At 41.9% G+C, this 20,850-nt stretch overlaps 1 protein-coding gene across 1 annotated transcript; it reads left to right on the forward strand.

The window, feature by feature from the left end:
* The first annotated feature begins 2,107 nt into the window (after positions 1-2,107).
* Positions 2,108-20,236, forward strand: INHBA (inhibin subunit beta A). Its single transcript, XM_002818024.5, has 3 exons — positions 2,108-2,261; positions 4,763-5,293; positions 14,831-20,236. The coding sequence occupies exons 2-3, from the start codon at positions 4,906-4,908 to the stop codon at positions 15,721-15,723; spliced, it is 1,281 nt and encodes a 426-aa protein (XP_002818070.1). The 5' UTR covers positions 2,108-2,261; positions 4,763-4,905; the 3' UTR covers positions 15,724-20,236.
* The last annotated feature ends 614 nt before the right edge of the window (positions 20,237-20,850 follow it).

Genomic DNA, 20,850 nt, shown 5'->3' on the forward strand with positions numbered 1-20,850 from the left:
CGGGACCCGAAGGGCCTGGGGTGCGGGGAAGCTCCGGGGGAGGGGGAAGTGAAAGAGAAACCAAACCAAGGAAGGAGAAGGAGATTCTGGTCAGGACTGAGCTGACCAGCTTGTGCCCCGGGCCCTTGAGTTCCGCAGGGAAAAGCTGATTCCCAGTCTAGAATATTCCACAGAAGCTATTTTAACCTGCCTGCTTCCTCCACCACCCCCACCTTGATTTGCACCGAGCGAGGAGGCATTGCCACTGTGGTGCAGGTGGTTGCAGAGGGGTTGCAGCACGGCTGGTAGGCTGGCCTGGCAGGTGGGCACTCGGTGGCATCAGATGGCCAGCGGAGTTTCAGAGTCACACTTGTGTTGTGGCTCCTCTGGTCAGAGAGCTGCACATTCCTGTGACACCCATGTTTAAGAAGAGCCACCAGGCTTCTCAGAAATAGTATCACTTATTATTATCTGACGGCTGCACTTGACCCCCACAGGTTCATATCATGGATCCCATTTTATAGATGGGAACACTGAGGCCTGAGTTTACACGGTGAGTGAGCAGAGGAACTGGGATCTGATCTGGGTTTGTTTTGTGCCCCCCACCCCCAACCCACATCACCTACACACACACACGCACACACACACACACACACACACACTACTTTGTGTGGGGGCAGAGGGGATGTTTTCAGGACACTATGGTTCATGTGTGGGTCAGGGGTGAGTTTAGATGCCCTGAAGGTCATTGACTCCACTAATTCTCAGCAAAAAGGGTGGAGAAGTTCCTTTCTTATAAAGGGTTTGAGTTCACCCAGTGCTAAGCTGAGGGGCAGGTTTGGAGTTCACCATCATTAATCCTATTTCTGTCTTTGCCACTCAGATTCACTCTCTTCCTCTACAACCTAATGATTTTTTTTCCACTTCATTTCTGCATATGCAGTTCTTAGAATACTCCTTCCCCCCACCCCCATACAGCTCAGCACCCACACTTTCTCTGTATCTAGCCAAGAGAGACCCTTTGACACAGAAAACTTCTGGTGTCCTAATGGAACCTGCTTAAGCCACACATCAGGAGGCCAGAGCCTCTATATTTTGCTTGTGGGCACAGTGAAAAGTTTATTTTATGCATGTTAAATCCTGCATACAAAACAACATATCTGGTCATATGGCTCTCATTAGCTCCCAATTTTGCACATTTTATCCAACTTGTCATGAGAACTGGGCTTATGCTTCAGCTATAGTCCTTCAAACAACCCTTCACCATTCTTGTCAGAGGACCCCTTCCTCCTGTGTTATTTACCAGACTTGCCAACACCCCTCCCCCACAAAAAAAGCCTGACCAGCTTTACCCCCTATTTCAAGGAGTGTTCACTTCTTTTCATTAATCTTCTGTTATATTTGTAACAATTTAGAAATTATAGGAGTTGAAGTTCTGGTAAAAAAGAATGATGCATGAGGGTTTTTGTTGTTGTTGTGTGTGTGAGTGTGTGTGTGTGTGTGTGTGTGTGTGTGTGTGTTTGGTTAGTTAGAATGGGATTCTAAAGACCTGGGAAGGATACTCATGAAGTTCACTTAAAGAGAATTACTATTTCCAAAGTTCTTGATTTATGAAGCAGGCATTCAATTTCAAGATGTAAAATAATAGTGTAAGTTGGTTGGGGTGGGGGGAGACCATCATCATATGATTATACAGATTTTCCCAATTTTTTTCCTCAATGAAATAGTTTATTTTAAAAATATAAAATTAGAATCCCTATAAAGAACACTACCAATTTTCTTTCCTGAAAGAAACAATAAAATACTTTGTAAATAGAAGCAACTTCATGAAGTAACAGATGTTTTATGTAAAGACATAAAACTGAACCTGAATATAACGAGACGTGTGTGCGAGTAGTAAAAGTTGAAAGTTGGACACACTCATTGAGACATATCTATTTGATTCCAATGTTTTTCTAAAAGGTAGAGTAATCCTAGCCAGAGGTTTCACTGGCTCAGTGCATCACCCAGTAGTGTCTCAGAAGCCAGGAAGGGCTTTCCATTAGATAATGAATTATGAAATGTCTCACACTGGAAAAACCAGTCATCCGCTGATGTCATGCTGATTCCAACCAATCCCAAACAAAGCCCCAGCCCTCCTCTGTTTCAGTGGTACCAATGTGTGGTGTACAAATAAGTAGTACAGTATAAAACTTCACAGTGCCAATACCATGAAGAGGAGCTCAGACAGCTCTTACCACATGATACAAGAGCCGGCTGGTGGAAGAGTGGGGACCAGAAAGGTAATGCTTTTTAACTCTTACTTCTGAGCTCTTTACACATTCAAAGATAGGATAGCTAGGAGGAATTTTACAACTAATTGGCATTTCCAATGTGCATTGTGATGTGTACCTTTTTGTATTATTCAGGCAGGTTAATATAGCTTTTAATAGTCCTAGAGCATGCAAATAGATTATATGTTTATACAACCCACTCAGCACATATATACAAGTACATATGCCAAAGAGAAAGCTATTTTTAAGAGTTACATTCACAAACAGTAAATTCAGGGAACACACACGTACTCAGATGCAGACAGAATCCAAATATTGATAAGTTGCACTTATCTAAATGCTGCTATTAGGACTCTTCAGTTGTTTAGAGCCATTAAACTTTTGGTTGTATTTCAGACTTTCTTGTAAAACTTAATTGGACTACAAAACATTTTGGGTACTGTATATGTGACTCCAAATAGGTGGATGATGTTAAGTATTATAGTACAAAGATTTTTTATAAAACCGTTGTAACACAAATGTCCCCTGCCTCCCCCATTCTCTTTCACCATCCCTGTAAAAAAATATGAGGCTTTTTAGGCAATGTTGACAAAGTTTTAACAATAATGGTGGAGTAATTGATGTTTCTGGAGCTGAAACCCCAAAGGTGTTAGGTTACTTGTAACAGAAAAAGTCTTACAAATAGTTGTTTTGGAAAAGGAGACAGTATATATAATTCAGAAAGCATTGTTAACCTGTGCAAACTGTAATTTTAACTTAGTGTCACAATTTTCTTGCCCTCTTCCCCTTGCACTCAGATCTTATCTTGTAGTAATGATATTTATTAACTCTTTCCACCTAAACTGCATTGCTTGACTATAATGCTATGAACACACTAGGTGTCAGATATAAGCTGAGTGTATCTTCAGAAACCAAGAGGGCTTATGTGTGGGAAAGAAACCGAGAAGGAAGGAACGCTTTAACAGATGGACCCCTTAAAGATTCTTCTGCAAGATAAAAGCAATAAGACAGAAAATGAAAAAAAGGGGAGGGGGAAGAATTTTTTTAAGCCTTAGAAAGGCATTGTTAAAAAATTCACATTTTTCTTTTTCTGTGCACACTAAAATCCATGATGATTTCATCTGTACTGTTCCTTTGAGGGAAAAAGAAGCAGTCAAGGAGGCTGTCTATGAATGCACTGGTCGGGACAGGCTAGGGGCAAGCTGAAAAAACTACCACATGACAGAGAAAAATAATTTGCCAATATATTTTAGAGAGTCTTTTCCCATAGGACCAGTTATTCAAGTCATACAAGTGCACTCTTTTTATAAAAGGATGTGGGAAAGGCCAAGAGAATTTTGCATTTTATCTGTGAAGTCCGGCGAGTGGTGGCAGGCTGTAAAGTGTGAGAGTGAGTGGGTCCCCGGCAGAAGGGGGCAGCTGAACGCGGCGGAGAAAGCGCTTCTGGAACCTGGGCTTGTGACAGGCTGCCTGCCCTCTGGTCCTTCAGTGCCCTGCTGCATTTCACAGTTGGGAAGAGTGGAGTGTATTATATGACCCCAAACAAAAGTTCCATTGCGCTCTCCTCAGATGGCCTGCCAGTGTTGATAACCTGAATATTTAAATATGAATGAATGGGGGGAAAGGACCATCTCCCCTGGATCCCATCAGGCCAGAACAATCCACTGGCCCAGGCACCCTCTGTTACCCCTGAGTCCCTCCTCCCTGACCTCCACTACCTGTCCACCGGACCTCCCCGCACCCTCTGCCCCACCACGCGGCCAGGTGGGCGTTTTACCACCTAGGGCTGTGGCTTGGCAGGGTGGAGGGGCGGTGGGAACAGACTTTTTCAATCAAGTCATCCCTGTTGATTGAGACACTGTGTTTGTTTGGGGTTTCTTTTCTCCCCTCCAAAAAAGGAAGAAGGTGAAACCGGGAGACTGGGCAGAGAAAGAAAAAAAATAGTGAACAAAATTAGGAGAATTTATTTTAGAAGAGAAAGTAGAACCCCCGAAAATGGTGATATTTGAAGAGAGGTGTCTGCGAGGAAGCTAAGAGCAGAAGGAGAGCAGCCTGTCAGAAAACGGGCTGTCCCTCCCTCCCTAATCACAGCCCTACTCACAGCAAACTCCCTCCCTCTCCATTCACTCACTTACTTAGGGCCAATCCGTTCTCTCTCTCTCTCTCTCTCTCTCTCTCTCTCTTCCTTTCCCTCTCTCCCTCTCCCCCTCCCTTCCCTCCCTCTCTCCCTCTCTCTCCCCCCTTCTTTTCCTCTCTCTTCTCTCCCCCTCTCTCCTCTCTCTCTGTCTCTCTCTCCCTCCCATCCTCTCTCTGTCTCTGTCTGTCTCCCCCCAACCCTGTCTCTCCCTCCCTCCCTGTCTCCCTCCCTCCCTCCCTCCCTCCTTCCTTCTCTCTTACTCGGAGACAGTCAGAACTCTCCTCCCTGACAGCCACAAACCTACAGCACTGACTGCATTCAGAGAGGAACCTGCAAACAAAACTTCACAGAAAACTTTTTGTTCTTGTTCCAGAGAATTTGCTGAAGAGGAGAAGGAAAAAAAAAAACCAAAAAAAAAAAAAAAAAAAAACCACACACACAAAAAAACCTGCGCGTGAGGGGGGAGGAAAAGCAGGGCCTTTTAAAAAGGCAATCACAACAACTTTTGCTGCCAGGATGCCCTTGCTTTGGCTGAGAGGATTTCTGTTGGCAAGTTGCTGGATTATAGTGAGGAGTTCCCCCACCCCAGGATCCGAGGGGCACAGCGCGGCCCCCGACTGTCCGTCCTGTGCGCTGGCCGCCCTCCCAAAGGATGTACCCAACTCTCAGCCAGAGATGGTGGAGGCCGTCAAGAAGCACATTTTAAACATGCTGCACTTGAAGAAGAGACCCGATGTCACCCAGCCGGTGCCCAAGGCGGCGCTTCTGAATGCGATCAGAAAGCTTCATGTGGGCAAAGTCGGGGAGAACGGGTATGTGGAGATAGAGGATGACATTGGAAGGAGGGCAGAAATGAATGAACTTATGGAGCAGACCTCGGAGATCATCACGTTTGCCGAGTCAGGTTGGTGCTGGCATTGGCAGGGGGTGGGGAGGGGTGGGGGGTGGGAGGGTAAAATATATTTCTTTAGCAGTCCCAGGAGGAACTTCTTTTCCTTCAGCTGGAAACTGCCTGGGAAGGTTATTAGTTATTAGGTGATGGTAGCGGACTAGCCGACGGAGGGCAGGCAGGGGAGGGGGAGAGGACTTTACAGAAAAGGAATTCTCGGTCGAGCTCTGCCTGGAGATGACTGGCTTACACTTACTAAACTCAGCCGGTCACACAGAGAGGAAGCTCGGGGCCAATGTTGAGCTGGAAGGCAGACTGTGAGGGGCTGCCTTGCCCTGCCTGTGAAACCAGATCTGAGTAGCCGGAGGAAAGCCGCGGCATTTTCGGGTGCTTGGGGAGCAGAGGAGGCTTCCGGACCCCATCCAAGTTTTTATTGAGGGTAGAGGGGTGAGTGTGCCAGGATTGGAGTGGAATGGCACAGATGAAGTCACTCTTTTAAAACAAACCTTCCCCTTTAAAAGTCCAATCTGGGGCCACATTGGAGAAGCAGGGCATATTTATGAGTGACAGTCATTTTTACCTTTAGAAACTGTCTATAAGTGCACAGGCACCACATTCAAGACAGGGAAGAGCTACTTTGGGAGACAGTTGTCATTGAACTAGCAGTTACTTTTGGGACACTGACTTTTGCTCTCTGAAAGAAAAAAAAATACATAAAACAACCAGTTTTGTTCTTTCTAAAGTTACTAAGAGCTCTCTGCCAAGGAACGCAACCTTGACAAACTACTCTCAGATACTACGCTGAACTCACTCAATCCTTAAGAGGAAGAACTTTAATAAATAGATTCTAATCGTTGGCCCAGGACCACACTAACCTGTTGCTGAATACCAATACCTGTCAAAAGTATGGGCCCATGGACTTGGAGCCAGGCTATTTTTATAGTTAAGTGACACAGATCCTTTGCATGCCGGCAAGCCCATGCGCGTCAGGCACACAGATGTGTTAATACCGTGTTACTTTCATGGTAATGCCAGGCTAAAGAATTGCATCCTTTGCCAACTCCATTTGAAAGGAATGCCATTGTTTTGTTTGGTAGAGCATATGGCCAGTAAAGTATGTGCAGGGACTCCCAGCATTTTTGTTTAAAAGTTTGCCGCAGCAGTATAAACAATTAAGGCAACACTCAGAATTTCCAATCTGAAAACCTGTTGACTCAGATGTTCTGTTTTCAAGAAAACCATGAAAGACCGGGGCATCTTTCCGGGGGTGCAGATAGCCTGCTGGCTGAGTGGCTTCCCCTTGCAGGAGAAGCCCTGGTGTCCTACAAGCTTCCCAGTTTGGCTGTCTCACCAGAAGCCTCTCTCACTTAGGGAAGATCCTACTTTCTTTCCCTAAAGCTCTTTCTTAACCCAGCCTCAAAAGGCATGATCATTAGGACTTTATCTTCTGGAGCTTTTTGAGGAAGAAAGCTAGGTTGGAACTTTTCAAGTTGACACCCATTTTTTTCCTCAACTTTTCATGGTGGGAAAAGGTAAAAAAGAAAATATTTATGATATTTGGCTTCGCGTGTGAAACGGATTTCAGTGGTCTGGAGGGTTGCTTCCTGTCTTTATATACCAACCTCCACACATGATGGATTCAATGACAGCTCCTATCCAGTTGCCTTTAACCATGTCATATGACTAAGTATACCTATGCCTTTGACCACTTTTAACTGCACTACTGTTACTAGCAATATGCCCCTCTTTCTGACTTACTGGACGTGTACAGCAAATCACTGTCTTAGCATTTAGAGATTTGGCAGTGAAAAAATTTGACCATTTACATTCTTTCTTATGTGTGGTCTTCCTTTCTGTGCCAATCTTCTCTCAACTGTATGAGATCTTGTCATTTTTTACTTCTCAGTTAGGTGTTTAGTTTGAAAGAAAATGAGAGATTTTTTAAAAAGCGATTCGTTGGACGTTCACATTGAGTCAAGTTTAAGATTTGTAATGGGAAACTCCTGGTTGACTTTACAACTTGACTTTGGATTCTTAGAAAACGTTTATTACAATTGCTTATTTTTCTCTGAGGGATTTCACACATCAACTTCAAGTTGATTTAATGTAATTTCACATATTTAATGATTGCTATATGGACAGTCTACTCTTCAAGCAGAAAACCACGTGAGCATTTTGCTGCTGATTTTGCTAGTCCAGGAAAAGATATTTATCATCCAAATGATTGTAGCAAATATATGAACATGAATAGAAAAGACCTATGTCTTGTTGCTTTTGGAATAATTCAACTTTAATAACATTCCAACTATGTGGAATGTCAAGAGTTTTTGGAGAATAGAAAAAAGAATGTATTTTTCTTTCCCTTATAACCATTTTGTGCAGCATAGAATCCAGACATCGTCACCCATGAGTATGCCACAGATGCAGACCCATAGCAGATGCAAACCCATAGCAGATGCAGACCCATAGCAGCCCCTTTCAACCTCAAGATTCTTCAATTTGAGGCTACGTGTAATTTTTGCCTTTTCTCTCTTTGATTGTTGGATAAAGCCAAGGCATGGCTACAGAAGTAGAGAGCCTCCAAAAGCTGAAGTGCTGAGGACTATTTTAACTGAGTTTGTCCCATCCTGTTTAGGTAGAAAGTGCCCAATTTTTGTAAAGTTGATGCGAGTTGTTATTGACTAAACAGCAGGGAATCACTCTAAGGCTCTCTGAAATGTATCCCAACAAACAAAAATGATTTTATTTTTATGTATGTCACATCACCCAAGATTTCTCACCAAGGTTAGTGTGTTCTTTGCATGGCTGGCACAAAACCCTCAATGTTTACCTTAAGGCCTACAGAGTTCTTCACAAGGAAAGATAGAAGGGATGGGTAAAGCCAAGCTATCACTATAAATGTCAATGAAGCTAAATTCAGTGGCCTTTTTGGCTGATACATCTTATTTTTATTTTATTTTGACTCATGACAGTAGGTGGTCAATCAATGCATAATAATAATGTACCTCTAAGTCTCCATATGCTGTCAAACCTGGATGTGGGTTCTGGTAATTAGCTTAGCAATTGATAGCACTTGTTGTAGAAAGAATAGGGAAAGAAAGACACATGAAACACCGAGAAATGGATGTGTTCACGTAGCCTAGGTGTTGTTGAGTGCAACACATAAGTCTACCCCTTGGAGGATACTATGTATGGAAGATTTGAGTTAGAAGTTTGCACTGCCCAGACAGGGATCCAAGAAGCTTTGCTTGGATGACCATTTTCCCCACCCCAAGACAGCCATCTCAAAATGAAGCTGACTCCCACCATTCCATTCCCATCTTCCGAACTTTTCTGTGAATCACCCCTCCCTTAGGGATGGATGCCTTTAGGGATTACACGCTCGCTTCCGTGAATAATGGAGAAGAGCGGCCACAAGAGGGCGCGTTCCAAAGACTTTTGCTCCTTGTCAGTGTATCCAGGGAAAGGCAGTTGCGCCTACTGGAAGCCCCTGTCTGTAGCGCCCTAATCTTGGTGATTATCAGTTACCTCCTGCTCCCTCTCATCCTGCAGAAAAAGTTAGGAATTTATGAGATGGGAGAAGCATGACTACCTGTAATACATTAAATGAGACAGAAGGAAAGGAAATGGAAATTCTAGTGATACATGTGAACATTCCGGAGCTCTATGGAAGGCAGACGAGTGATAAATTTCAAAAGCAAACAAAGCGGAGCAGGGAGAAATGTGACCATGAATCATCAGCGATACTGATTTGCTCACAAGTCTCTCCCTAATACGGTCTCCCGGGTCGTAACAAAAACATCTTCCGTCTCCCCTGATTTTGTTGCCTAGTTTTCCTGCCTTATCAACAGTTTCCACCAGCGACAAATGACAAGTGACTTCAAACAGGGAGGAAAAAGGTTCTTTCTGTAATGCCTTGTGGGAACATGGTGTTCATCTTCTGAGGATGCGTTTGTTTCCGAACTGAGGGTGTGGAGAGAAATGGTGGGGAAAGATGGGAAAAGAGATTAATAGTGGTCTGCGGCCTGTGCAGTGGATGGACTGGGCTGGGAGTGGTGGAGATGCCAGGGTGGAAAGTCCGTTGTAATATTTAAAGAACTGCAGTAATACCTTCCCAGGCACTTTTCTTGAAAACACGTATTTGTCTTGGCCCCTCTTCTGCTAAAAAATACTTGCACGTGATCTCCTAGCTGTAGTTCTGAATTCTTCGTACTCGACTGATTCCTAAGTCCAAAATCAAAAGTGCCAAAGTTCTCAGGAACTTTGGAAGAAGTCTCTGAAATTTTGTGGGTTGAACCTTAAGAATTTTTGCTACTTGTAGGAACCTAAAACCTCTTTCTCCCAAAATATTTAACCTTTTTCATCACTATTTTAATGGAAGAGGCATGGATGATGGATGTTTGTGGTTGGGCATTTATAAATCAATAATGGACCCTAAGGAGGGACATTAAAGCTAAAAAATTAATCAAGATAATTTATGGCCAAACCTATAGTTCTACTGCAAGAAAGATCCTCTACTGTAGGTCAAAGGAGGAATAACCTTAAGACCTCACTTACTGCTTTCTGCAGAAACCCCTGGAAGCAGTCCAAATACAAAGTTAGAGCTTCAGAGAATGCACCCTGTAAATGGTAGTTGTGTATACCCTTACCATTGACTATACCATATCTAGGCACAGTGAAATCTTGATGAAGAATGGAAAATTAAAGGAACAGATGCTTTTTACAGGGAGGCTTCCCTCAACCCCCACCCCATGGTAAGTTTAAATATGTTCTATAAACAACGAGGCTTTCCACATTCGCATTAGAGACATAATTATTGCCCATATGTAAAAAAGCAACATATTTTAAGCAGGACCCTGGTGAGGAAAACAAAACCAAATCGAAAAACTGCATGTGTGTGTTGCTTATTTAACTGAAAATGTTCATACACCTGCAAATCTGAGATGCTGGACTTTTGGATGAGTCCAGCATTTTGCATCTTAGTGTAGGGGGAGGGAACAACAAGGGGCTTAGTTGCTTAACCCTTGGCATGCCTTCATGATTGAGTTATTCAAAACATTTTTAAAATTCTGAAAGCAAAGAAAAATGTGCTGCAAACACCCTTCCAGCTATCTTTCCTTCCAGCTTACACAGTCTCTCCTCTGTCCAATCCTTCCCACCCAGCAGCATTTCAGAGGTATTCCCTGTGAGGTACAAAATTTCTCTTTGCCCATTTATCTGCACCTCTTTTTCTCTCTCTTTGGTATGTGTCCACCGAGCTCATAGAGGTTTAAGTGATGAAATATTATCACCCACATGGGTTTGCGTGGGACTTTCTTAGTGAATTACTCAGGCAGAGCAGGCTGTGATACAGCCTTGCTCACAAGCCTCGGGAGGGAAAAAATAGCACAGAGGATGAAAAGAATATTATCAGAGAGTAGGTAATGAAAGGTTAGCAAAGCAACCAGCTATATCTGGTTAGCTAGGTAATAGTGCAGGAACCTAGGTCGCACCTGTACAAACTAATGCAGAACCTGCTCACGGCACATTATGGGAAGGCATTCATTTCAAGATTTTACAGCATGAGATATTTGAGTGAAACCTGAAACTGATTAGAAATTGATCCTGAACATCCCAGCCTTAGTCAACCTTCCCTTTTTCAAATTGTTATGCATGGAGATTGGAGGATTGGGGCATCTTGAAAGTGTCACTGCAGCATAGCAGTCTCTCTCAGGTAATATAGAGATAAAGGGAATATAATAAATTGACCTGTTATTTATTATCTTTTTCATACCTAGGACATTCCGAGGCTGTAATATATTTCTGAAGCCTACAGCCCTGATAAACATCAATCCCACGTCAGTTTCCAGCAGTCTCATCTCCCCACACCCTTCTGCAATGAAAGCTAATGTAAAAGAAAGAAATATGCACTGCTTAATAAGTCAGAATACAATAGAACTTGTAAAATGTACCTGCATATAAGGCAGACATTAGGAAGACTTGAATCTCTCTCTTCCCCCTGTTCTCCTGAGCATTATGGCAACAGCATTTTCATGAAATTAGATCTGTTTTATTTTTTTTCCTGATAAAATATCATGCAATATACAAATAGCAGTTCCAGAAATGGACACCAGGAGAAGGAGGCGACAGGCATGTCAATTAGTAGGGGGAAAATCCAAATGTCAGAAATATGGGGGAGAGAGAAAGCACGCAGGCAGTGGATGCAAATACAGGGAACAGAGTCTTTCAATTCAGATAATTAAACGGATGCATAAATCAGCGCCCTTGCCTCTCCACAATACGCAGGCAATGCCATGCAGTTAATTATCAGCCAAGACCAGCATGAAAGTCATTTTATGATGACTCTCTGATCCTAATATAACAGCACCTGACAGATTGAGCCCCCTCTAATGAGTACTCTCTTTGTACAATCCTCTCTCAGGAACACTAAATCATTTGCTTCCAAGTACAGCTGCCTGTGAAGAAGGGGTGGGGCTAGATCATGCATCAGAAACCTGCTCTTGTGAAATGAGGGGCTGTCCTGTAGGCTGTGTAACTGGAAGCCAGCAGCCTCAGCCTCTCTAGCCCTACAAAAGCAATTTGCACACGGCTGTCCCTAATTCTAGTCAGCCAAGTAACCCTCCCTTGGCACCCCCACCCAAACATCTGTAGTCGGCCTTGGGTGTTATTCATGGAAAGTCCACTGCGTGCAGGTCAGCACTGCTGTCTATCGGCCTTCACCCTGACCTCTTCTGGCAGGTGTGGATGAGAGTAGAGCAGAGCTCATGGGGATGAGTTACCCCAAACCCAGTGAGCCTCCCTATCCAGGGCACTAGTCAGACACTCCAGTTTCACGCTCTTTCCTAGAAAAACAAAACCCAACCTTGCGCCCTCTGGGTTCTCTAATTTAGCAGCTACTATCTCTCTGTTTTTGGAGTGACACCCTGTGCAGTTTAGGATTCCAGAAGCTGTCCTGCATAGAGGCAGAAGGGAAAACAGCAGGTATCTTGTTAACATTCTCCATGGGGCAAGGCAGATGTGCCCACCCTGGAGGTAACCTGCACACCCTCCAGGCCAGTTATCCAAGGCTTGGGAGGTTTCCCTCGGCCTTCTCCTAAGGCCTTGGCAGGACCCTGCCACCCTAAAATCAACTGCTGATTGCCTTTTCAGATTTAAATGATTAAGCTCTTCTTCTGGGAATCTTCTTCTCTTTTACTTTGTTAAGAAACAAACAACAACAACAAAACCCACACCAATTCTTAGCAAAGGGGAATATCGAATTCAGATTTTGAAAAAATAATACAGGGAACATGCTTCCCTGTATGTTTCCTGTATGTACATCATGCTTCCCTGTATGTACATCATGCTTCCTAAAATAAGACAGCTTCTCCCTCTAACTGCTCTCTGCTCTGGTATCCTATCTAATCATAAACCCAGCTCTATTATTCATTTCAACTCCTGCCAAAGATATGAGGTCGGAGTCAGAGGAACTCCCCTTACCACCACCACCATCATCATGGCCAGCATCCTCATAAGTTTATAGAAAGATGCCAGAGAACCTTTCATATCCATCTGCAGCCCTGCTTGGCCCTTGCCTCAGTGAATTTACCACTATCATAATCACAGTGTGCAGAGTGTGTTAAATTAAGAACAGAATCTACAGTACGCAATGCACAGAAAAGCCTGCCTTCTGCTGCAGAGAACTTGAAACTGTGCCTAAAATTTATAGTACCGTAAACATCTCAGGGCCTCGAGTGATAAGTATGGCTGGATTTCCGTTAACTATAGAAATCCAGGCAGGGAGATCCTCCCAGGGAGTTGCAAGTTCTAAGATGAACTTCTTGAAGATTGTTCCCGGATTTGTGCATGGGATACATGTACAGCGGACAGTTGTAAGGAGGTCCATGCTCGTGGAAAAAAGGATATGTTTCTATATGCCACCAAGTGGGAAAAATGGAAGTGAGGGAAAATATTTGATTAACTGAAAAATTTTAGTTTGGATACCGGCTTTCATAGTAATTGTTGCTGTGTCATTAAACATACAGTTGCTTAGGAAAAGAGAAGGAAATAGGTGACTTTCTAATTTTAGAGTTAGGCTAGAACTGAGTGGTTGCTAAATTCAACTGCCCTGACAATGTGGGGATTTCCTGTCCATTAGCAGCGATTGCTATTTGACATATGTTTCTGGTGCCCATTAATCTGCACTGTAATGGGTCCGAGGCAAAAATGGGAGATTCAGAGGTACAAGGTGGCTCTCTTAATTTAATAGAACTCAATGCTAAGGATGCCTCCATTTGTTAATAAGTAATCAAGTCGTTGGCTACTTTCTGCTAAACACTAGACTATGATAGTGACCTTAGACCCTGGGCATTCTAAACCAGGCTGGCAGGAGGGTGGTGGCGGAGGTGATGTGAGGGAAGCCTCCTAGAGGAACTGTCATCCAAACAATCTGAAAATTCAAACATTATTAAAGGCAGCACTAAGGGTGGTATGTTGGAGTTGGGGCAGGAGCACCTAAGGCAGAAGGAACAGCAGGTGTCACTGCCTGCAGGTGAGAGAGGGGGTGAAATTCTCAAGGCCTTAGACCCCAGAGAATAGGACTGGGCAAGAGCTGACATTCAAGGGAGGAAGAGCATGTACAGAGCCCAAAGTCCCAGGCACTTTCTGTTGGGTATGGAGCAATAGGAATTCAGTAAAGGACTTTCAAGAAGAAGTGATGTGATCAGATCCACCTGTGGGAAAGATGCCTTTAGCTGCTTCATGGAGAAATGACTGGAGAGGAGGCCTTCCTTAGTGCTGCAGAGGCAAAGTAAAGAAAATGCTGCTGCAGTGACCCAGCAAAGAGGTGATGGAGGAGGAATCAGGCTGTGACAAGGGAAGAGGAGGCTGGCTCAGTGTGTCTCGACTGCACAGACCTACACAGCGAGGCAGGGCCAGGGGCTGCATTTTTGTCTCAGAATAGTATTTCCTTAGCTTTCTAGAGCTTACAGTGTCTTTTCGTTTATGTTATCTCATTTGACCTTCCTAAACCTGTGAGATAACAGGTCAAATGTCCTTATGTCATTCCCATTTTTATAGAAGATGAAACTGAGGTTAAGCAATTAGTCAACAGACACAGACCCGCAGGCCCTCTTCATTCTAAAGCAAGGGTCCAAAACCTTTTTTCTATAAAGGGCCAGAGATTAAATAATTTAGGCTTTGTGAGCCAGACAGTCTGTTGCAGCTACGCAGTCCTTGGTTATTGTAGTGCAAAAACAGCCAAAGGCAGCATGTACAGAAATGAGCATAACCGTGCTCCAACAAAACTTTATTTACAGGCACTAACGTTTAAATTTCAGATAATTTTCACATGCCACAAAATATCACTTTTCTTTAACTACTTAAAAATATAAAAGCCATTCTTAGTTTGCAGGCAGTACAGAAACAGTTTCAGCCCGTGGGCCGTCATTTGCTGACCCCTACTCAAGAGGGTCTATCACAGAAGACTCCTGCTTGCCTGAAATTTGTGAGTGCATGTAAATGTTGGAATTAACAGGTGTCCCTGTTTTCTCTTATGCTGTCTTTCATCTTCAGGAACAGCCAGGAAGACACTGCACTTCGAGATTTCCAAGGAAGGCAGTGACCTGTCAGTGGTGGAGCGTGCAGAAGTCTGGCTCTTCCTAAAAGTCCCCAAGGCCAACAGGACCAGGACCAAAGTCACCATCCGCCTCTTCCAGCAGCAGAAGCACCCGCAGGGCAGCTTGGACACAGGGGAAGAGGCCGAGGAAGTGGGCTTAAAGGGGGAGAGGAGTGAACTGTTGCTCTCTGAAAAAGTAGTAGACGCTCGGAAGAGCACCTGGCACGTCTTCCCTGTCTCCAGCAGCATCCAGCGGTTGCTGGACCAGGGCAAGAGCTCCCTGGACGTTCGGATTGCCTGTGAGCAGTGCCAGGAGAGTGGCGCCAGCCTGGTGCTCCTGGGCAAGAAGAAGAAGAAAGAAGAGGAGGGGGAAGGGAAAAAGAAGGGAGGAGGTGAAGGTGGGGCAGGAGCAGATGAGGAAAAGGAGCAGTCGCACAGACCTTTCCTCATGCTGCAGGCCCGGCAGTCTGAAGACCACCCTCATCGCCGGCGTCGGCGGGGCTTGGAGTGTGATGGCAAGGTCAACATCTGCTGTAAGAAACAGTTCTTTGTCAGTTTCAAGGACATCGGCTGGAATGACTGGATCATTGCTCCCTCTGGCTATCATGCCAACTACTGCGAGGGTGAGTGCCCGAGCCATATAGCAGGCACATCCGGGTCCTCACTGTCCTTCCACTCAACAGTCATCAACCACTACCGCATGCGGGGCCATAGCCCCTTTGCCAACCTCAAATCGTGCTGTGTGCCCACCAAGCTGAGACCCATGTCCATGTTGTACTATGATGATGGTCAAAACATCATCAAAAAGGACATTCAGAACATGATCGTGGAGGAGTGTGGGTGCTCATAGAGTTGCCCAGCCCAGGGGGAAAGGGAGCAAGAGTTGTCCAGAGACGACAGTGGCAAAATGAAGAAATTTTTACGGTTTCTGAGTTAACCAGAAAAATAGAAATTAAAAAAAAAAACAAAAGTAAATTAAAAACAAAACCTGATGAAACAGATGAAGGAAGATGTGGAAAAAATCCTTAGCCAGGGCTCAGAGATGAAGCAGTGAAAGCGACAGGAATTGGGAGGGAAAGGGAGAATGATGTACCCTTTATTTCTTCTGAAATCACACTGATGACATCAGTTGTTTAAACGGGGTATTGTCCTTTCCTCCCTTGTGGTTCCCTTGTGAGCCTCGAATCAACTAATCTAGTCTGCAGTAGTGTGGACTAGAACAACCCAAATAGCATCTAGAAAGCCATGAGTTTGAAAGGGCCCATCACAGGCACTTTCCTACCCAATTACCCAGGTCATAAGGTATGTCTGTGTGACACTTATCTCTGTGTATATCAGCATACGCACACACACACACACACATACACACACACAGGCATTTCCACACATTACATATATACACATACTGGTAAAAGAACAATCGTGTGCAGGTGGTCACACTTCCTTTTTCTGTACCACTTTTGCAACAAAACAAAACAAACAACATTAAAAAATTGAGAACAAGTATGGAAAGAATGAAAGATCAAGGAAAAAAGAATACCAAGTTACATTTCGTTAAGGTGCTTATGATCTTAGAACTATGCAACCTAATAGGTTTGAAACTGTTTACCTGAGAGAGAACAAAAAGAGAGACTTTTTTGTATTGGAAGTAATCTGATTAATTTTTATTTTCTTCAAGGAGAGATACTTGAAAGGAATATGTTTGTCCATCTGTTGGATCCAAACATTTCTATATTTTGTAAATGTTGTTGTTGTTTTTTTTTTAATCGTTTACTATTTGCACTACAATGGTGTTTGACCTGTCTAATCCTTATTTAACAAGTATTTTCTTTGGTTGGGGGTGGGGGTGGGGTTTAAGAGCTGCACTTAATGTGAGCTATAAAAGAACTGCTACAGCACACAAAATAGCTATTTTTATTATTATAATTATAATTATTATTATTATTTTGTACCTTAAAAAATAGACACATACACCAAAGACATTTGTGTGAGCCTTTAAACAGTCTGTCTGTGGTTGGTATCATTCACCATCAATGAGTCAGGGGTTGGGATTCCAGGTTGAGTAGTGTGGATTGTGTTCAGGCTTAAAAGACCTGAGAAGTTTGGTTTTTGACTCCTTTTACATCCATGAAACAGGACATTTCATACTGGATGTACAGTAGTTGTACACTGTTGGATATCAAGTTCAGTCAAATTCATGGAACTACATGCTTGTATGTGTATATATACATTGCTTGTGCATATGCATATCTGTATGTATATATACATGTATTGTACCATGTCCATACACATTTTAAGCACTTCAGGCTGTCATTTTTTAATGTTCTTAAAGCAATGAATGTTTGTGTGCAAAACACAGTATTTTTAAGAAGGATAGGCTATAGTTTTTGCTTTTACTCTGAACTAGGTGGGCACATTTCAAAAATTCGGAAGGGAAAAAGCCTGGAAATTCCAGTGAATATTCAGCAGGGCCCTCTTTCGTTGTACAGGGATCAAATTTCCTCCTCTTTTTTGTGCCCCCTCCCACTTCTACAAGTTATCCCCTGTGGGGAAAACAGGATGATAATCAAAACTCTGGGCTGATGTTTTTCCAACTTAGTGTCTATTGGAATCAATCTTAAATCAGAAGCTTTTTCAGAAAAATAATATTTAGGCCAGAATTAGAGTTGAGTGTATTTTTTAAAAATGATTAAGTCTTGGTTGTGAGAAATATTACCTGTACCAGCTGGGAAAAATAATGTCATCACTAACTAAAAGATAATTAATTTGGGAGAAAGTGTTAAGAGAGGGAGAGTAAGGAAGAGAACAGTTAAGAGGAGGCAGAGATGAGGGCAGTAGTAAAAATCTCTAAAATTTTAATTTATAGCCAAAACTCTTCATGTGTAAATTTGTATTGATTCAGATGCAGAAAAGAAAAAAAAAAACACCTTTGTTTTACAAATATCAAAGTACATGCTTAAAGCCAAGTTTTTATCTAGTTTATTCTAGTATTTAGCTTGCCTGGAATAGCTAATAAATTATTCATGTACGTGCTTTTGAAAATCCAGAGCCCTATTTTTACACACTTGTGTGAAGTTGGCAAACATTTTTGAAAAATGGAAAAAAGTTTCTAATAATTGGGAACAATTGCATTAATTAATATTTTGTAAAATATTGACGCTTTTAGCCCTATGTCAATTTGTAGATTAAAATAAATTAATTATTGGAAAGGAAGATAACAGTGAGAAACCAAACATTACAAAAGGTGGTTTAGCTCTCCTTGAAAAATATACTAAGCTGGTATACTATAACACGTGGCTATATGTAGGCAACATCACTACTGGGCAAATACACTTACTGTGTTCTAGAGGCCACCTTTTCTTATGCAGAAAATACAATATGCACTGCATGAGAAACTTGAGAGTAGATTCTAATCCACGTCTATCGACCTTGGATATCATGCATGTGGGAAGGTGGGTGTAGTGAGAAAAGTTTTAAGGCAAGAGTAGATGGCCATGTTCAACTTTACAAAATTTCTTGGAAAACTGGCAGTATTTTGAACTGCATCTTCTTTGGTACCAGAACCTGCAGAAACAGTGTGAGAAATTGAGTCCTAGTTCACTGTGCAGTAGCAAAGATGGTCAAGGCCATGGCAAAAGCAGAAATTTACCAAGAAAGCTGATACCCATATATAGTTCCCATTCATCTCAAATACATCTGCTATCTTTTTAAGTTAAGTCCTAGACATATCGGGGATAACATGGGGGTTGATTAGCGACCACAGTTATCAGAAGCAGAGAAATGTAATTCTATATTTTATTTGAAACTTATTCCATATTTTAATTGGATATTGAGTGATTGGGTATCAAACACCCACAAACTTTAATTTTGTTAAATTTATATGGCTTTGAAATAGAAGTATAAATTGCTACCTTTTTTGATAACACTGAAAAATAGTATTTTACCATCTTTAATAATCTTAGAAAATACAAGCCCTGTGAACAACCACTCTTTCACCTAGCAGCATGAGGCCAAAAGTAAAGGCTTTAAATTCTAACATATGGGATTCTTAGTAGTATGTTTTTTTCTTGAAGCTGAGTGGCTCTATCTAACCTTACTATCTCCTCACTCTTTCTCTAAGACTAAACTCTAGGCTCTTAAAAATCTGCCCACACCAATCTTAGACGCTCTGAAAAGAATTTGTCTTTAAATATCTTTTGATAGTAATATGTATTTTATGGACCAAATTGACGTTTTCTATTTTTTTTTCCAAAAAAGTCAGGTGAATTTCAGCACACTGAGTTGGGAATTTCTTATCCCAGAAGACCAACCAATTTCATATTTATTTAAGATTGATTCCATACTCCATTTTCAAGGAGAATCCCTGCAGTCTCCTTAAAGGTAGAACAAATACTTTATATATTTTTTTTTCACCATTGTGGGATTGGACTTTAAGAGGTGACTCTAAAAAACAGAGAACAAATATATCTCAGTTGTATTAAGCACAGACCCATATTATCATATTCACTTAAAAAAATGATTTCCTGTGCACCTTTTGGCAACTTCTCTTTTCAATGTAGAGAAAAACGTAGTCACCCTGAAAACCCACAAAATAAATAAAACTTGTAGATGTGGGCAGAAGGTTTGGGGGTGGACATTGTATGTGTTTAAATTAAACCCTGTATCACTGAGAAGCTGTTGTATGGGTCAGAGAAAATGAATGCTTAGAAGCTGTTCACATCTTCAAGAGCAGAAGCAAACCACATGTCTCAGCTATATTATTATTTATTTTTTATGCATAAAGTGAATCATTTCTTCTGTATTAATTTCCAAAGGGTTTTACCCTCTATTTAAATGCTTTGAAAAACAGTGCATTGACAATGGGTTGATATTTTTCTTTAAAAGAAAAATATAATTATGAAAGCCAAGATAATCTGAAGCCTGTTTTATTTTAAAACTTTTTGTGTTCTGTGGTTGATGTTGTTTGTTTGTTTGTTTCTATTTTGTTGGTTTTTTACTTTGTTTTTTGTTTTGTTTTGTTTTTTTGCATACTACATGCAGTTCTTTAACCAATGTCTGTTTGGCTAATGTAATTAAAGTTGTTAATTTATATGAGTGCATTTCAACTATGTCAATGGTTTCTTAATATTTATTGTGTAGAAGTACTGGTAATTTTTTTATTTACAATATGTTTAAAGAGATAACAGTTTGATATGTTTTCATGTGTTTATAGCAGAAGTTATTTATTTCCATGGCATTCCAGCGGATATTTTGGTGTTTGCGAGGCATGCAGTCAATATTTTGTACAGTTAGTGGACAGTATTCAGCAACGCCTGATAGCTTCTTTGGCCTTATGTTAAATAAAAAGACCTGTTTGGGATGTATTTTTTATTTTTATTTTTATTTTATGTCTTATTTATTTTCCATGATCAACTTTGCACACATATGGACACATCCTTTGCTGGGTGATAATTTTGTTTTTACTGTAAATATCCAGAAGAGGATGAGAAACAGACTGAATGTGGGAGAGAACAAAAGCTGGAGTGAGAGAGCTCAAGTAGAAAAAGAATAGATATTGCCATGGCAGAGGCTGGTAATGGGCTGTGGATGCTTGGATCAGCAATATTTATATTTTATTCTTCTGTTGATTTCCCATTTCTTCAAGTGTAGCGGCAACTACTCACAGGAAATAAAGAGATATTCATTCCTTCCCTCCCTCCTTCCTTCTTCCTCCTTTCCTTTCTAGCTAGAAAACTGGAAATGCATGGAGCAACTAGAGCTAGAGAACTATATACATGGGGAAAAATGTACTTAGTCTTATTACTGGGACCAACAGAGTCGGAATTTGGAATTACAGAAGTAAGGTCAAACATTAATTGATATTTCGACCTTTTCTTCTATAATTTTTCTCTATTATCTGTGCCCATCTCAGAGTTTATATGGAGAAAGTAACTTCCAAAACTGCTCATTTGGACCAGGAATGTCCCATGTATGGCCT

Source organism: Pongo abelii, chromosome 6 (genome assembly GCF_028885655.2).
Source record: "Pongo abelii isolate AG06213 chromosome 6, NHGRI_mPonAbe1-v2.0_pri, whole genome shotgun sequence".
In the NCBI taxonomy this organism is placed as follows: Eukaryota; Metazoa; Chordata; class Mammalia; order Primates; family Hominidae; genus Pongo; species Pongo abelii.